Source organism: Cryptomeria japonica, chromosome 10 (assembly GCF_030272615.1).
Source record: "Cryptomeria japonica chromosome 10, Sugi_1.0, whole genome shotgun sequence".
In the NCBI taxonomy this organism is placed as follows: Eukaryota; Viridiplantae; Streptophyta; class Pinopsida; order Cupressales; family Cupressaceae; genus Cryptomeria; species Cryptomeria japonica.
In genome coordinates, this window is record NC_081414.1 from 833,781,871 (window position 1) to 833,801,118 (window position 19,248).

General features: G+C 33.3%; 1 protein-coding gene across 1 annotated transcript in view; it reads right to left on the minus strand.

The window, feature by feature from the left end:
- Nucleotides 1-15,337: 15,337 nt before the first annotated feature.
- Nucleotides 15,338-19,248, minus strand: part of LOC131859320 (cytochrome P450 72A397-like) — a 24,282-nt gene continuing 20,371 nt past the window's right edge. Inside the window, exons 2-3 of the mRNA XM_059212928.1 lie at nt 16,215-16,303; nt 15,338-15,764 (exon numbers count right to left, since the gene is read on the minus strand). Of these exons, the coding sequence (XP_059068911.1) occupies nt 15,339-15,764; nt 16,215-16,303 (515 nt within the window). The 3' untranslated portion in view covers nt 15,338. The remainder of the gene's footprint in view (nt 15,765-16,214; nt 16,304-19,248) is intronic.

Consider the following 19,248-nt stretch of genomic DNA (forward strand, 5'->3'; position numbering starts at 1 on the left):
AATGCTTTAACTGTAATAAGTACGGTCATAGAGCAAATCAATGTAGATCTATAAATTATCAAAATATCAACACACCCACCAGTCAATGTTCAAAATGCAACAAAGTTGGTCATAACTTTGAAAATTGCAGAATGAATGTGAGATGTTATGTTTGTGGAAGATTTGGACACCTATCTAATCAATGTAGAACACAAACTGGGATAGGTTATGGGAAAGCTATTCAAAAGAATAATGTGACTTGCTATGCATGTAATAAGATTGGGCATATTGCAAAATTCTGCAGAAGTAAAGGATCACCGACAGACAACAAAAGTTCTAGTTTGAAAGGAAAAGAAAAAGTTGAAGAGGTTAAGCAAGAATTCTCAAAACAATGGATTAGAAAGTCAAACCTAAATAATGTTGGGAATACTCCTCCACTGGTAGAACCAATCAACACTCCACTGGTAGAACAGAGTAGTATTCCACCAGCAGGAAGCTCTTCATCAAATTGAATAAAATTTGTTTGAGGGTTTGGCAATCAAATGAGACATATGCTATTATTCCCTTGGTTAATGATGAGAAGTTGAAAATTACTTCTATACCAGCAAACAAAGTTAAGTGATTACTTAACCAGCATGCATTAAATGTGGTTGATGGCAAATAAACATTATAAATTTTTGATTTTGGATCCATTTTACTTCACTGAGCATTCAAACATTCAAAAACCGTGAAATTTCTAGAGCTAAGGCATTTCGAGCAAAGAGGCAAAAGCATTTCAGCAATCAATCCTTCTTAAGGCAGAAAACGGTATTTATAATCATGACATCCTCCTCTGCACCTGAATTCATAGCAAACCCTACTGTAGTCAAGGTAATTAAACGCCCTAGGGGCGTATTTCAGCTAGTTCCCGAGATAGCTAAAAAGGATGATAATGTAGGTGCTTTTTCCCAAAATCCCAAAGGAGTTGTTTATGCAGAAGACCCTAGAATTTATATCCATTGCTATATAGAAGAATTAGGAGATGAAGAAATCAAGAACATGTACAAATCTATTATCTATGATGATTTCGGTAAAGTAAAACCTAAACACCAAATTATTGAAACCCTAGGATTCACAGAAATTCTCAGCATTCCGGATTTCCCCAAGGAAGTTATTAGGATAGTGTTAAGTAGAGTACATGGTGCATTCTTTTGGCTTTAATCCGTCCATAAAATTACCAAGGAAGTTGTGAACGTTGTAATAGGGTTACCCTCCACCGGTAGCAGACCAGACAAAACAAAGAAGGTGTCAAATGACCTGGTAATCAACTTAACTGGTGCAACATCCGACATAAGGTCTCTAAGGGTTAATGATGTGACCGACATAAATGTGAGATTTGTTAGCATGATTTTAGGATACAAAGCAACTCATGCAAACAGACTTAACTCAGTTTCCAGTTTATGCATAAAAAGTGCACATGATATGGTTAAGGATAATGTGAAAATTGATGTATGTGAATGGCTAAAGGATGAGTTGATTGACAATTTAGGAAAAATCAAGAATGATAAGAAAGGGACTTTTAGATTTGGTAATTTACTTGTATGCTTAATGCTACACATAACCAAACAGGTGCCTGGTATAGGCAACAAGAACCTTGGATTTGACATACTGGTAGGGAAACAGTTATCAGATCTATTCAACAACATGGGTGAAAACAAGGAAAAGAATATTAATGAGTATTTTCAAGCACTAAAGGCCAGAATGAACAAAAGAATCAGACTATCACAGAAAATTGTTAACAAATATAAGGATGATATATGCTTTGTGATTAAAAAGGATGAGATCTAGATGGAAGCTGTTATCCCAAGAACAATTTGGGTTACTGAGATGGGTTATAAGACGGATGATCACATCATTGAAACATATGCAACAACCCTTCTTGAAGCACCCAAGGAACCTAAGGAAGAGGTATTTGGTAGTGCTGAGACCATTGAAAGCCAAATTCAATCCAAGAAGAGAGTGAAGAAAGCTGAAGCAACTGTGCGAAGAGGTTCAAGACAGGCTAAGGCTATCAAAGAAGATGTACTGAAACAAACCGGTATCACTGAAGATGAGTTGGAAGCATTACAACTTGAAACTCACCTTTTACCGGTAGCTACTTCTTCTGAAAGTGATATGCCTGCAGCATTTAAAAGAGTTGTAAGGAAAAGGGATCCTTCACCGACATCCACACCCTCACCTAGAAGAACTAGACAAAAACAACAGGTAGTGAGGTCTCCGGTAAAGAAGACAACCCCAAAGAAAAAGCTAACACCTAAAAAGAAAAGGACTCAACAAAACATTGCTCCGATTGATAGACTGTTAGATGAGATCACAGAAGAAGGAAAACTCAAGAACATAGAAAAATTATATGATACACTATCAGCAGATGAGAAAGAGCAAGTTGAAAATAGTGTCATTTTACACCTGGATATCTATAAGAAGTTCTTAATGCAAGTTGTAGATGAACTACCAGATGAACTATTCAAGAGACTGGAAGCAAGAAGACAAGTTGTTGTAGAGCTTGACAAGAAAATTAAGGTTGAAAAATTACTTGTTGTTTACCCAATCAACTCTCCAAAAGAAATAGATGATCTAATTGCAGAGGCCAACTAGTCAGTTTTCTCTACTGCACATCGGCATATTGCACTAATGGCAGGAAGAGTAAATGAGGTAACAGAAGAAATAGAAAATGGATGGGATATATTCCTTGTGGAGAAGGAAAAGCAGGAAGAGTACAAGAACCCCAAGCCTATCAAAGTCTATCAAAAGGACAAAGATAAGGGTAAAGGAAAGGTTGGTGGATCTCCTGGCATCAAAATAAAAGATAACTTATCCCCACCGCCTTTGATTACTCAACCGGTAACAACAACTGAAGACCAACCGACATATGACAGTATGGATGTATCACAAGAGGATAATAATCCTAATTTAGAGGTACTATACACAGTGGATGTTGATACTCAAAAGGTCAACATTGTGGTAGATAAAGACACAACTGATAAGACTGACATGGCTAGTGAGCCACCGGCAACTGACAACATTGATAACACTGAAGGAAAAGTGGAAGATGATAGCACAGGGAAACAGACAGAGACTAAAATAGATCAACAGACAGAGAGACAAGCAGAGCAACAGGCTCCGGAACAGAAACAGGTTCATATGGAAACAGTGCCACCGGCAACAGGAGAGAAACAAAAACCCTTGCTTAAGGAAATGGAAATACAGACTGACCTACCAAAGGTCACTACAAGCATGGTTACTTCCTCCACCGATGGAATTCAGAATGTTGGTTCCTCCTCAGCAGGTTACAAATCAACCAATGTAATTGAAGTTCTCTTAGATTCTTTGAAGAAAATAACTGATTGTAGTTCACAAGCTTATAAAGCTATAGATGACACAATCCCAATTTTGAAGATGATAGCTCCAAAATGCAACATAGATAATAAGGATTCTTTGAGTCAACTTGATACTTTGTCGAAGTATATTACTGACAACACAGTGATAGTTGAGCAAATAAAGGAAGATGCATTCAAAGAGAAATTAGAAATTGAAAAATAAAAATGCTTTGAGGATCAAATAAAGAAGTGTACTAGGGAATTTGACACACTTCTACCGGAACTATGCAACTCATTGAAGGAATTTAAAACTCTGTATAGAGACATTTGTAAGACAAACTTTCTAACAGTTGACATAGATAATAAAATGAGCAAGGTACAGGATGAAATCAATAAACTTGCTGACAATTTTCTTAACTCACCTGATACATTATCAGTTTTTGAACAAAAGATAACAAGTTTTGAGGAAGAATTACTTAAACTAGAAACAGAAAAGGAGAGAATAATAAATAAGGCTAAAAATTTGAGATTAAGACTAAGTCCAAGACTGGACTATCTAGCATCTTTGAGGAAGGAAATATCTGAGGCATTAGTATAAGGACAAAAAACACCGACAGAGCATATGCAACACCTCACCAGTACAGTTCAAAGAACAAAGGCAACAATAAAAGACAGTAAGAAGTTTTTGGAAAGCATAAATTTGGCTTTGGCGGATCTTTTTCAAATTGTAACCACCCAGTTACAAGGTTGAGACAGAAAACTACAACTCTATTGACACTTTGACAACCTTTGTCATTGATGCCAAAGGGGGAGTAGTAGTATGAGAAAATAATCAGCAAAAGACTTATCTGCTCAAGGGGAGCTCATATATTTTTGGTACACATTTTTGGAAACAATTTTTGGATTACAAGTTTTGGATACACTTTTGAAATTTTCTCATGAGTGTTGCCATCAATGCCAAAGGGGGAGATTGTTGGCATATGCACACTCCAATGAGACATTGTAGGTGATTTAAGGTTTTGTCATTGATGGCAACCTTACAATCCTATGACACGGGCAAGGCAATCCACCGACACTAGCAAGATCAGACTCTACACCTGCACTAGCAAGATCAGACTCTACACCGACACTCAAACCACCGGCACTAGCAGTGAAAGGAAGCATACCGGCATAGAGGCTGACAAGATTTTTGTTGTAATATATTTTGTTTATTATTGTAAAATCTTTATAAGCCGACTTGGCAACATTGTAAAATGACTCATATATATAAGAGATCATTGTAGAATATTTGAAGAAGGATGGTAGAAGGTAATTACCTGCGAAATAAGGCAGACCTATTATGCGAATTATAGGTTAAGGGTTTATGTAAGAAGAAGAGCAGAAATCGGTACTGGATTAGGCATTATAGATGCTATTTTGAAGCAGTACAAGACATTGGATTTATATAATCCATTTTGTAAGTCAGTGAGACTTCCCATTTTTGTAATTGAGCAATGAGCTCTAGGCACTTGGCCTTCCTGCATGTGCAAGCCCCTCTTGTAGCAGTAATATTCTCTTATTGGCCAGTAAGTGAATATTGTGGATCACAATTCCCACCGAGGTTTTTCCCACACTGGGTTTCCTCATTAAATATTTGTGCTATGGTGTATTTTCATGTGGTTGTTTTTTATCTCTGTTTATTGCATTACTTCTTGCTTATCAGTACACTATTCTAATATGTTCTACATGTTTTAAGTTAAGAAATTTAATATACCGGTTAGATACTGATTCACCCCCCCTCTCAGTATCTGTGGGAATCCTAACATATTTTATAATATTAGTTGCTATAACAAGTTTTGTACCAGGAGGCACATATAGAATTATTATATTGATTCTATAGTTGTGAACAATCAAGTCCATGTCAACCTATATAACTTCAATGTTATTCATTGATAATAGTTTGAGTATATGATTTATATTTCTTTCTTGACGTACATGTCATTTATTTGTATAGAGCATACATAAAAATACACTCAAAATCTTGTAATTTTTATTGATGCCTAAATAAAATATGTGTGTTTCTTGCAAGAATATCATATTTGATTCCAAGAAGTCACAGTCATTTGCAATGTCATTGATATGGGATTTTAAGCTTTGTGTCTTTGTAGAGATAATAAATATTGATTTAGTTGTCATTGAAATTTCTCCAATGTATTATAGCTATCATTTACTTGTTTGACTAATTAATGATTTTTTTTTACAAATTAATTTTTAACATTAAAATTTTGTCCAAGTCAATTCAACAACTATAGTAATCTATATGTTGCTAACAGATTTGAAGGTTACATATACTGTGAAGTTTATTTTTTGAAGACAAGTAAGGGGTTTGGTATTGAAATCCTTTTTAAAAATAAATTGATAGAGCCCTACTTGTGCAGAGCTTAGTATGGATTGTTGTCAAATAGTTCAATGTGTGTGATTTGAGAGTTCAAGAAGATGGTAGTTCAAGAACTCAAGAATTAAGCTCAAAGCTATACCCTTATGAGGGTTATGAGGTAACTTGATAGAGTTCTACCTAATTCAAGATTTGTTTCTTTAGATAAATATCCTCTCAAAAATGTGTATTTATTTTATGTAATCAACAAGTTTTATGATGCAAGCCTCAATGGGGGGTCCCTTGGTCACGTGAAATTTGAGATTTCAAGGGTTCTTTTGCAGGTCCAATGAAATAAGGGAGGAATGCTATTGTAAATTTTATATTAAATTATTAATTATGGATAATTATGCAATTGGCAACTACATTCTTTTATATAAGCCTCACCATTGTTTGTCCTTCTAGAATGAATAAAAATATGAAAGATTTCATTGATCCATTTCAAATTTTTGTTGCCATCATTTTGAAAATTATTTCCTCTATGATGATATGTACTACAAACACATTCTTCTTAAGTTTGTGCATTTGTACATGGCTTTTTTATGCATTATAAATAAATAATTCTCCTTTATTGGTTGTTCACTAATGTTTATGCAATTTATTTTACGAGAAGGGCTCTTCACATTGGTGCTAGTGGTCATAAGGTTGCCTATATTTTATCTCTCCTTTGTTACATTTTCCTTATTCACAATTATGAGTGGTATTTTTTCCATATTGTATTAGTTGGAATATATTCTTATTTTTTTTAGTTTACTAGATTTTGTACATACTTGGACTCAAATATTTTTTTCTTAGGAAGAAAATGTAATTTTGAACAAACTGTTATAAAACATTGTGACATTATTGTAGCAATTTTATGTTATACTTTATGATGTTAATAGTTTCATAGAACAAAACTCTTATGGTTTGTTAATGAAATGCTTGCATAGAAAACTTCATTTTCTACAATTAGTTTCTCCTTCTAAAGAAATTATGAAGATTGAATTGACATAATTATTATTGATTTTAACATAATTAACACTAAAGAATATGTAATAATCAAGCTCAAAAAATGAGTCAATGTGCAACATAATTGTCATAATGAACTTTTAAATTCCTTGTGGTGCACTTTTAAAAAATAAAAAAGAATCCAAACCTTTCCGCAAGCTTGTATATTGATGAAGTTATTTGAGTCATCGTCACTTTTTGAACTTGGACTCCAAGATCCTTTGACTTTAGATATTGTCATGAACATCAAGTCAAGATCACCAACACTAAAACCACTATTAGTAAAACCTCCATATACTCTTCATAGAACTCAAGGGATTTGACATTCAACAATGATTTCAATCAGTCCATGAAATTATATTTCATCCATTTTGTGATGTTATACTAGATTGACATTGTGTGATCTTCTTTTAAAATCACCTTATTAGTGATTGCCAATTTATTATCGTTTGATGGATGCAAATATTCATTGTCTATTTGAAGCATGTAATATGTTGAATCAAATTTTTGAATGGAGTAGTGGATTGATTAGATCTTCTTTGACATAAAGATGGTTGGAATAGGAATAATGGTGACATCTTCCACCTACTCCTGTGTATCAACTTGTTGCATTTTTTATTGGACATTTGAGGTTAGGGGTTCCCTAGTAACCAAAAACACCTTCGAACTCCAACCTTTTCTCATCTTCCTTCACCACTAGTTTCTTTTATTATGGCCCTCTAAACTATTTAATTGTCAAAGTTAAAAGGTTTAGTGAGAACCAACAACCTTATCAGAGGTTCCTAAGGTTCCCAAAACCTCTAAAATTTTTAGAAGACTCTTTCTTTAGGACCCTTTTCCTCTCTTGTCGAAGATCTTTAATGAACAGGATACCTTGTTGCAGTTCTTGATCGACTACGAACCTTTGACAAGATTCCTAATTGAAACAAAAACTTCAATAAACATATATTATATAATATATAATAATAGTACTATAAATATAAATATAATAAATAATATTATATTATAAATGTAATACAATATAAAATATAATAAAATATAATATTATATTATTGTGATAGTGTGTACACTAATAATAGTTCCGATAGAAATTTATTATTGTTGTTTGATATGTTTGTAAAATTAAATGCTATGTCTAATATATATCTTTAATACAATAGTTCATAGTAAAATAATTGTAATAACTTAAAAAATTTACATGAATACATAAAAAATTATTATATTTCAACAAAGGTTAAAAATAATAAAACTAACAAACATTAACTTTACACAATCCATGTGATATTAATCAACTATTTCCAGATTAGATTGTGTGAATTTTTTTCTCCTTGGACATTTTTCATTTATGCATGCTCTCTTTTTTCATCGTGATGAGGGATCACAGTGTGTGATCCAAAACGTTGATACAAAAAATTCACACACAATCTAATCCAAAAATAATTGATTAATAAATAATAAAACTTCCAACCATCAAATTAACAATAATTCATTTTTAAAATATTTAAATTTAGTCTTATTAAACAAGGTTACTTATATGTGTGAACAAGTTCTAAAAATATTATGATGTTCTAAAAATATTATGATGTTTGATAATACTATGATCTTATAAAAATGAGCATTGAAAAAATTACTCTTTGCCTATATATAGGCACATAATAACAATGCTAATATACAAAATCAACAAGTAAAGAGAGCCTTCATTCCAAAAAAAAAAAGAAAGATTTGCAGGCCTCAATGTATGGAGTGGTTGTAGGTATGCTTAAAAGCACTTTAATCTTCTAGAAATAAAATAGAGTCTTATGTGCTACCTTTGTTGGTGGTCTTTCCAGTTGATAGGTGTCACTTGAAAACTCCACAACAACAAGAAAAAATGTTGCCATCAAAGGGAGCAGAGAGGTCCATGAATAATCTGTTAAAACTAAATCTTTCAAAATGTCCACAAAATGTGGCTAAAGATAGCCAACAAACATAAGTATTTAACCAACAATGAGATTGAGTAGCGCAAAAACATAATTTTTGACCAAATTTAAGTAGATGAGCAGATAGGAAGATGACAAGAGAGTCAAATGGCCCTCTACTAAATTTCTTTTTACAATTATTTTGGTATAACAAAAAAAATAAAAAATATTAAAATTTGCATTCTTTTTGATGGGGCTATGTGTTGAACTCAACATGCAATCATGGTTTTGATACCATGTTAGAGTAAGCCAGAAATTTGAGATGCCCAAAAATAATTTTCACTAGTGAAACAATAAACACAATAGGATAAGTTTGTAAAATATCCATAGATGCCTATAGGTAAAGGGTTTATTGAGAACCAACAACCTCAACAGAAGTTCTAATGTTCCCAGAACTTGAAAATTTAGGAAGATTCTTTCTTTAGGACCCTCTTCCTCTCTTGTTAGATATTTTAATGGACGAGACATCATATTTTAGTCCTTAATAGACTACGAACCTTCCAAAAGGTTCCTAATTGAAACAAAAGCTTTGATAGACATATATTATTTATATATTATATAATATATAATATATAATATAAATATAAATATAATAAATAATATTATATTATAAATATAATATAATATAAATATATAATATGATTTATAATATTACTTTAATAGTGTGTATTAATAATAGTTATAATAGAGATTTATTATTATTGTTTGTAAAAGTAAATGCTATGCCTATATAAATCCTTAGTACAATAGTTTATAGTTAAAAATTGTAAAAAATTAATAAAAAATGTACATCAATATAATTTTTTTTAATCATATATCAACATAGGCTAAAAAATAATGAAAATTTCAACCATCAAATTGACAATAATTCCTTTTTAAAGATTTAAAATTTGTATGTGTACTGAAAATACTAGGATCTTTGACAATACTATGAGATATCAAATTATTATATAGATCTATATCTCTTGAGATCTTTGATGGGGTGCATGGACATGTATCAACGTCACATATAGAAATACAAAGACATAAATTTAGAAACAAACACACATAAAATGTGAATGTGCTGCTGCACATAAAAACCATTTTTATTGCTTGATACAAAACTTCATTTTTATTGCTTGATACAAAACTATTACATGATGTCTCTATATATAGAGGTCTTTGGAAAAATTCTGGAAAATTTCTAAAAGCATCCTATGCCTTTCAAGACATTAGATCAATATGCCCAAAATAACAAGTATCTAATATTTTTTCTTTTAACCTTATCTCTTGTGAATTCTAGAACATTCCATTCTTATCTAGTTTTTATTTAGAAATAGAGAAATTTTAAATTTGTCTTTTTCATTTAACTAATTGCATTTCATAAGTGGGAGAAATTACACATGCCAACATCCCCCCTTAATTTCGACCACCAATTCTACAACATTCAAATTCCTTTGCTCTTGACTCTTTCTAATGTCCATAACCAAGTTCACTAACTTTGCAAATCCTTTTCCTTGCTCGATATCTTCAAACCATCTTCAACTGTTGCGACAGTCCTTTAATCTGTAGCTTCTTGGAAACTTGCCATCTACAAGTGTCTTGCTAGATAATAATATCCTTTGAATTGACACATCTATTATGCCTTTTTAAAAACTTTTCTTGATTGAAATCAACTTTCACATTTTAGAGTCTCATATACAAATTTTGTTTGGTGCACAATCCAACACCCATTTTGTAGTCATATTTTCAAATTACCTAGAAACTTTTTTTTTTTTGTAATTTGTGTGTTTGGTGCACACTGCAACACCCATTTTACAGTCGTATTTTCAAATTATCTAGAAAAAAAAAAGATTTCTCTTTGTAATCTTACTTAGTGCATGAGCCAACTAGCACAACACACCTTGCTAGACCTATTTGACTCTTCCTTCTCTATCATTGGTCACACAACATAATGCACCTTGTTGTCCAGTAGAATCCATACATAATTCAAGTAATGTTTAGATGACTAAGTCAAAAGACTTGATAGCCTTACCCAGTTTCTTTCATTGTTGGTAATGTTTTCCATATTTGAACCTAGTTGGAAATTTGATGATTTTAGGAACCTATTAACTTGTTGACACCAAATATCATTTTATCTTTTTTGTTTGCATGTTAGAGCTTTTGCATTCCTTTGAACCTTGCTAGAGATTCAAGAGGTTCTTGAACCCCCAAAACTTCTAATATGACACTTAGATGTTTTCTTTCCTTTTACATCAAACTTTAGAGAACTTCAAAATTTGGTTAGAGGTTTAGAACGTTATTGAACCTCCAAAAATTTTGGGTGGGGAGGGGAAAATAAGGCCTCATCATTACTTGTGTTTGATAAATGCTATAGCACCCATTTTATTGTCTCATGCAAATTTTGTTTAGTGCACACTGCAACACCCATTTTGTAGTCATATTTTCAAATTACCTAGAAAATAATTTTTGTGTTTGGTGCACACTGCAACACCCATTTTACAGTTGTATTTTCAAATTATCTAGAAAACAAAGATTTTTCTTTGTAATATTACTTAGTGCATGAGCCAACTACCACACCACACCTTGCTAGACCTATTTGACTCTTCCTTCTCTAACATTGCTCGCACAACATAATGCACCTTGTTGTCCAGTAGAATACATACATAATTCAAGTAATGCTTAGATGACTAAGTCAAAAGACTTGATAATCTTACTCGATTTCTTTCATTGTTGGTAATGTTCTCCATATTTGAACCTAGTTGGAAATTTGATGATTTTAGGAGCCTATGAACTTGTTGACACCAAATCTGTTTTTATCTTTTTGTTTGCATGTTAGAGCTTTTGCATTCCTTTGAACCTTGCTAGTGATTCAAGAGGTTCTTGAACTTGGGAAGACTTCTAATACGACACTTAGATATTTTCTTTCCTTTTACATCAAACTTTAGAGAACTTCAAAATTTGGTTAGAGGTTCGAAACATTATTGAACCTCCAAAAATTTTGATGTCTTAACACATAAAACACATGACTTATACTTAGGAATTTTTTTGGATTCTTAACCTTGGGAAAATAACATAGGCATAGTGAAAACTATCAGAATACACATATCCCATCTAATTAAAATGACCCATTGAGAATCTCTTAAATTAGGTGTAATAGGAAGGTAAACAAAAAACCTAACTGCATAAAGTAACTAGGGCTCAATATAAAACTTTGACACTAAAATATTGAATTTCAACAGTTGGAATAGAGATTAGCAAGGAGTGGGTACACATAAATCTCTAATTAAGTCAATATAAGTAGAGAATATGGCTACTACAATGTGTAGTACAGTGATATGGGGTATTCGCTAGTTTAGCTATGTAAATAAGTAATTAGCCTACTCACTCTCATTACATTAATGAGGAATGAAGTCAATAGATTCAATCCCAAATATTTGTAGAGGGGTTGAATGTTGATTGACTTCTATATCCTACCTCTTTGTTTGAGTTGAAAATTAGCTATGGAAATATATGAATTGAATGCAAGACAATAATCAACATGTATAAGCAATTTTAGATCAGATATGCAGGAATAAGTACAGATATAAAAAAAGATAAGGTAAGACGAACCCATGTTTGAAATCTAACCTTGAAATTGCCAGACGATGGTGCTTGGGCGACCTTGCCCTCGAGGTGTTGAATGTGAACAACAAATGTAATTTTGGGATCAAGATGTTCTAATTTTTTTCTTGAAATTTCACTAAAAAAGTGTCAGACAATGGTGCTTAGGGTGACCTTGTTCTCCACTTTTTTCCTCTACAAAAGTTGAACCTGTATGTCTCTCTCTACTCTTCCCAAATTTGTATATCGTCTTCAAATCTTGCCACCTGCATGTGCAAAGGATAAATTTGGTATAATTTATAGGGGCTTGCCTAGGTCAAATCATGGGTTTGGAATTATACCTCAAGCTCACTAAATTTTATAAAGGTTGATGATGTAATTTTTTTTGAATGTGATCAAAATTGTTGATACAATAACATGGCATGACATGATCAATCACAAATAAATAAATCATAAACACATGCTTGCATGAAGATTATTGTAACTTGCTACTCCATAATGCTTAGATCTTGAAGAATCATTGAAGGATATGGTGGGATGAAATGTCGCCTTGGTGCTTGATGGATGATAATGAATGTGGATGGATGATGGGTTGTGGATATGAAAAATAATGAAATGATACTCTTATATAGGGTTCTCAAGGTATTTTATAAATTAGGCTGACCTCCAGAGATCATATTGAGGCACCAGGATCAGGAACCAACTAGTTGGAAGTGGGCACCGACATGTTCAAATTTGGACCCAGTTTAAGGGACAAGGATGCCACAGGCACCCTTGTTTAGGACAAGGGCACCCCAAACACCCTTGTCCACCCAAAACAAGGTGAACAAACCAAGGATGAGGTGCTCTCATCTCAAGATAGGGGTTCAAATCACCATGTAGACATGACATCAATTTTGCAATACAGAGGCCAAAAATAGGCTTGGATAAGAGATTAAGAGAAAACTTACTAAGGCAAGGGCATAAAAAGTGGTGTAAATTGTATAAGGTTACAATTTAATGCTACACAATGTTTTTAAAGATAATTTGGTTATAAATTTTTTGTGTAGGTATTATTTTTTACTTCAAGATTGTTAGAATCAGTTGTGATAGTTAGAGTGTTATTTTTTTGGCCATGAAACTCATTTATTATGCTTGTAATAAGTATGTTCAATGTCACTTTCTATGAGAGATGGGAAATAATGGTAAGGTCTCGTTATAGAAGGTTGAGACTTCAAAAACTATTGTAGATTTCCTCACAAAGACAGTGACCACAGAAGTTCTTTTGGTGCAAGAAGGTCATGGGCCTATGATCTTGTATTAAATTTTATTTATATTTTTTATATGGATATATCCATAATGTATAATTTCAAATGAGAGAATTAGGATTAAGGTGTCATTACCTTTATAAATCTTATGTATATTTTATTTCTCCAACGCTCTTGGAAGGTGAATTTAATGTCCTAGGTGTAATTGGGGAATAATTTGTGATTTTGATGTTCCTATGATATCAGCATTAGTTGTCATATGCATTCATGAGGGAGACGAACAACTATGGTGGTAATTATATTAAATGACTTTGGATTTATTTAAGGAATATTCCCAATTTTATGTGCTAGAGGAAGGAGTGGAAAAGCTTGTCATAATGGATGAGATCCATATTAGTTAGTGGACATTAAAATAAAGTGCTACAATTGATGATGTGATTTTTCAAGGAGTTGTTATTAAAAGATGCCTTTGTGGTTACATTTTTTATTTGAGGATTCATGAATTGCATCCATGTAATGTCAGATATTGAATTTACAAATTGACATTACATGGACTTAATTCATGAATCCTCAAATAAATCACACATGTAGGGGATAAACATACTAGATAAATCACACATGAGTATATACTTCAAACTCATTTTCACAAGCTTAATATTACCAAGCCCAATAAAAAAACATACAACCAATCAAAATCTATGTGGTTTTCCTACACTTTTTTATTATTCTCTTCCTTCACCTTTTGTAATTTCTACACTCTCAAAGCTTCTAGTACTTATACAATTTACTGAAGCTCTTTCCTTATAAATCTTATCTTCCAATCAGGGCAATATGTTGATTCCTTAGAATGATAATATAAGATTTTCCTATGTCAATATTTTTCCTTGGGATATTTGTACTATGAAAGCTCTTGGCATCATTTGATTGGATGCACAAAAAAATTATCTACCATCTACATTATTAGTTAAGGCACATTATTCTTAGTCTATGTCATGTGCCATATAGATCACAAAATCACAAATTAATTCTGGCCATCTATATTGAATACCTAGAGCTTCTCTATTCTTCCTTTATTGGCCTACTTATGCACTGTCATTGATCATCAACATAAAATATTTCATGAAGTTCTATACCACTCTTCTACTTGGTTGGTCTAATCTATGTGAGTATTTGACCTACACAATCAACGACCCATGAAAGCATTGAGATCCATATAAAAATTTGAAGATCGTCATTATAAAAATTATTGATCTTAAAACATTTTAATAATATAAAGACCATTTTCAATTATCATTACTCCCATCATTCTTTTTTTATGAATAAGACATATACTACTCTTTATTATATAAAATAATATAATGATGTAGCATTCACAATTAAATGTGGATGGTAGAACGACACACCCTTCAAAGTCTAGGCAAGACCAAGTCCAAATAAAAGATAAAAATAAAAATTAGAGTAGAGCTTGGTCAAGAGTAAACATAAATAATATTGCTTAGTGACGAGAGTAAGAGGGAGATCACAATCTCATACATCATCTGATTTGCTCTAATTTACTTATGTAGATCTAAGTTCAAGTTTGCAAAGTTGCATTGGCAGTCATTTTATCTGCAAGAGCTTCATAACCACTAGGGTAATGGTCTCTACACTTTTCCAAGGGTCCTATTCCTTGCTTCCTCCTCACCATGTGGTCACAGGCGTGGTCATAGTAAATTTGCCCAATAAAATCATAGATTAATATTATGTACATTAGATTTACAAAGACAGTTCAGATTTCAATCACAGAGGAGTTTAAGGGTAGTATTATTTTCAGATATTAGTCCACGTGGAAGATAATCTGAGCTCCGTATTGAGGTCGTAGAGTAAATACAAGCAAAGGAGCATGAGTATAAGATGGTGAAGTCACAAAAGAAAAATTTTGCAGAATCATGGCCAGCACTAATTTTGCTTCCAACAAGGCAAAATTCTGACCCACACATTTAGTTGGCTCTGTTCCAAAGGGCATGAATGCCATTGGATGCTTTGCAGCCTTTGCAATTCCTTCACTAAATCGCCCTGGGTTGAAATCTTTGGCATCATTTCCCCACAGAGCAGTATCATGGTGAATTGCAATGATCGGAAGCTCAAGTTGGGTGCCTGCAGGAATTGAGATCCTTCCAACTTTCGTTGGCACACAAGCCTGTCTCAATACACCCACTGCAGGTGGATAAAGTCTCATGACCTCATTTATGATCATTCCCACCTACAAAACAAAATCATACAATATTTAATGAGACAAATCCAAAATACTGCTTTTGAATTCAAATGCCAGTGCTCGTTTACTATTGAGATTGGGTATTGCTTCCCTTTATATTCTTTGAAAGTGTTTTGCCAAGATAATATCTGCTTTTTGTGTCGTTTCTTGGACCAATTGCTCACCAATTTCTAATTGTTATAGCTTATCCTTCTTTAATATCATTTCACAAAAGCCCTATATCTGCGATTGATTTCTATTTCCTATATATTTAAATTTACAGTAACTGAATCTATGTTTCTCTAAGGATCTCATCAGGTACCTCATGTACAAGGAAAAGTGCAGAGTGAGAGGCATAAAATTCAGTTTGTCAGAGCCAGCAAATGGCCCCTACTCTAACTTATTATTTTACAAATTTCAAAATGCCTATCATATTCACATCTGTTAGATGGTTCTTACAATTTTAAGACGACTTAAGCTGTCTGCATCTGGATAATTGTTTCTCCCACATACTTCCAACACCTCTCTGGGACCTCGCTCTTGCCAATCTTGATGTATGTCCAACAATATTGTTGATAAGTGATGCTGCTCTAGCATGCAGCTCCATGCAACTCCAATTCGGACATGAAGCTATCCATTCATCACCATGCATAAGCTATTTTTAGTTAATAGTTTTTTTTGTTTATTTATGCAAATAAAGCATGTCCTCCAGCATGCATGAATCCTTAGGACTATTTTTAGGACTATTTTTAGTTTTGCTTTTTGCATGAGTTTGTTTTTTAGTAAATAAAGCATGTTGTGCATGCACTTATTGTATTCTTAATTAGGGAGTAGTTTTCTTTTTTTAGTTTGAGAGTCTTAGTAGCTTTCCATGCAAAGCTAGGAATATATTTAGAACTGCAGTTATTATTTATTCTTCTAGACTGCAAATTCTTTATATATACAGCCTCTATGTAATTTTTTAATTAAGCTTCAATAAATATATTGGTGTTTTTCTTCTTTTTGTTGTTATTGTTTGCTAATCAGTTGGTTCGGAGAGGATAGGTCAGGTTCAAAATTTTGCAAGTGGTATCAGAGCAGGTAAAATTGTTTTGGGTTAAAGTTTTATTGTTGGAATTTCGCCAAAGTTAATCATGTCGAATTCTAACCATATGCCCGTTCCAGAATTTGATGGGAATGATTATGATTATTGGTACATTAAGATGCTGACCTTTTTTATTAGAAAAGATTTGTGGGAGATTATTGAATCAGGTTATGAAGAGCCAACTGATTGGAATACCCTTACAGCCAATGAAAGAACAGCAAGAAAGGAAGCAAGGAAAAAGAATGCTCAAGCTTTGTTTCACATTCAGATAGCTCTTGATAAGAGCTTATTTCCAAGAATATCAGGAGCAACAACTACCAAAGATGCTTGGAAGACTCTACAAGAAGCTTACCAGGGTAGTGATCAAGTTAAAGTGGTCAAGCTTCAGACATTGAAGCGAGAGTTCGAGAATTTGAAGATGCAAGAAGCTGAAAGTATAAGTGATTATTGTGTCAGAGTCAAAGATGTGGTCAATAAAATGGCTACACTTGGAGAAATTGTAAGCAATGAAGTTTTGATAAAAAAGGTGTTGAGATCTTTGACACCCAGATGGAATCATGTAGCAATAATCATAGAAGAAAGCAAGGATTTGACAAAACTACAGTTTGATCAATTGGTTGGATCCCTGATGTCTCATGAAGAAAGATTGAAAGATTCTTTTGAAGGTGTAGAGAAAGCGTTTTCCTCTAAATTGCTAATCACAAAAGATGAAGATACAAGCAGCAGTAGTGCCAAAATCAATCAAGGCCAAGGTAAAGGGCAAAGCCAAAATTCTTCAAGAGGTAGAAGAAGAGGTGGCTCAAGAGGAAGTGGTGGTTTCAGAGGAAGAGGCAGAGGCAGATTTGATAAGAGAAATGTTCAATGTTACCATTGTAACAGGTATGGCCACTTTGAAAGAGAATGCAGATTGAAAGAAGGAAAAAGTGCTAACTATGCTCAAGAAAGTAGTGACAATCCTCCTGATCACTTATTTTTATCTTATGCCAAGGGTGAAAATACTAGTAAAGATGTTTGGTACCTAGATTCTGGATGCTCTAACCATATGACAGGGAATGAGAAGTTGTTCTCAACAAAGGATGGAAGTTTCAAATCCAAGATCTAGCTTGGTGATGATAAATCATTGGAGGTTGCTGCCAAAGGAGCTATGGAGGTCCAAACAAAAGAAGGTATAAAGAGTATTCATGATATTTATTATACTCCACAATTGAAGCACAATTTGTTAAGTGTTGGGCAGCTATGTGAGAAAAATTATAAAGTAGTCTTTGAGAATAAGACTTGTACTATCTATGATAAGAATAAGGATAATAGGGTGATCACTGTTGTTCCTATGACAAGAAATAGGATGTTCCCCTTGAGGTTTGGTGAACATAACAACAGTTTGGCAAATATGGCTTATGAGGATTCAAGTTGGTTATGGCATCTCAGGTATGGGCATTTAAATTTTCATAGTTTGAAGTTTCTAACCTCACATGCATTAGTTTCTGGTTTGCCCAAGGTTGAGGAACACAAGGAGGTTTGTGAAGGTTGTGCTAAAGGAAAGCATGTAAGAGAAAAGTTTCCAAAGGGCAATGCATGGAGGGCTCATCACCCACTTCAGCTTGTTCATTCAGATATATGTGGTCCTATGTAGACTAAGAGTTTGGGTAAGTCATCATATTTCATCACTTTTATTGATGATTACTCACGAAATTGTTGGGTATATTTTTTGAAGGCCAAAGATGAAGCCTTTGATACATTCAAGAAGTTTAAAGCCCTTGTAGAAAATGAGAAAGGGTGCAAGATCAAATGTTTAAGGACTGATCGTGGAGGAGAATTTTGCTCAAAAGCTTTCCAAAATTATTATGATTTTAATGGCATCAAGAGGCAACTTACTACTGCATACACACCTCAACAGAATGGAGTAGCTGAAAGGAAGAATCGTACTGTGGTTGAAATGGCAAGGTGCATGTTACAAACCAAGGGATTGAGCAATTCTTATTGGGGAGATGGAGTTGCTACAGCGGTGTACATCCTCAACCATAGCCCCACCAGTACATTAGAAAAGATGACTCCTTATGAAGCTTGGTATGGTAAAAGGCCTAATATTAATCATTTCAAAGTTTTTGGTTGTTTGGCTTATGTGCATGTACCAGATCAGAATAGACAGAAGTTAGATGCAAAGAGTGAGTCATGTATTTTTATTGGGTATAGTGAGAAAAGCAAGGCTTATAGATTGTATAATCCCCTCACTAACAAGCTTATTGTCTCAAGAGATGTGATTTTTGATGAAGGGGGAGTTTATGGTCATAAAAAAGGCCATGTTGAGAAGCCAAAATCTATTTTGAATTATGATATAATTGCTGATATTGATCATGAGTAGCCATCTAATGTTTCTATATCCAGTGGTTTAACTCCACCAAGCAATCCTTC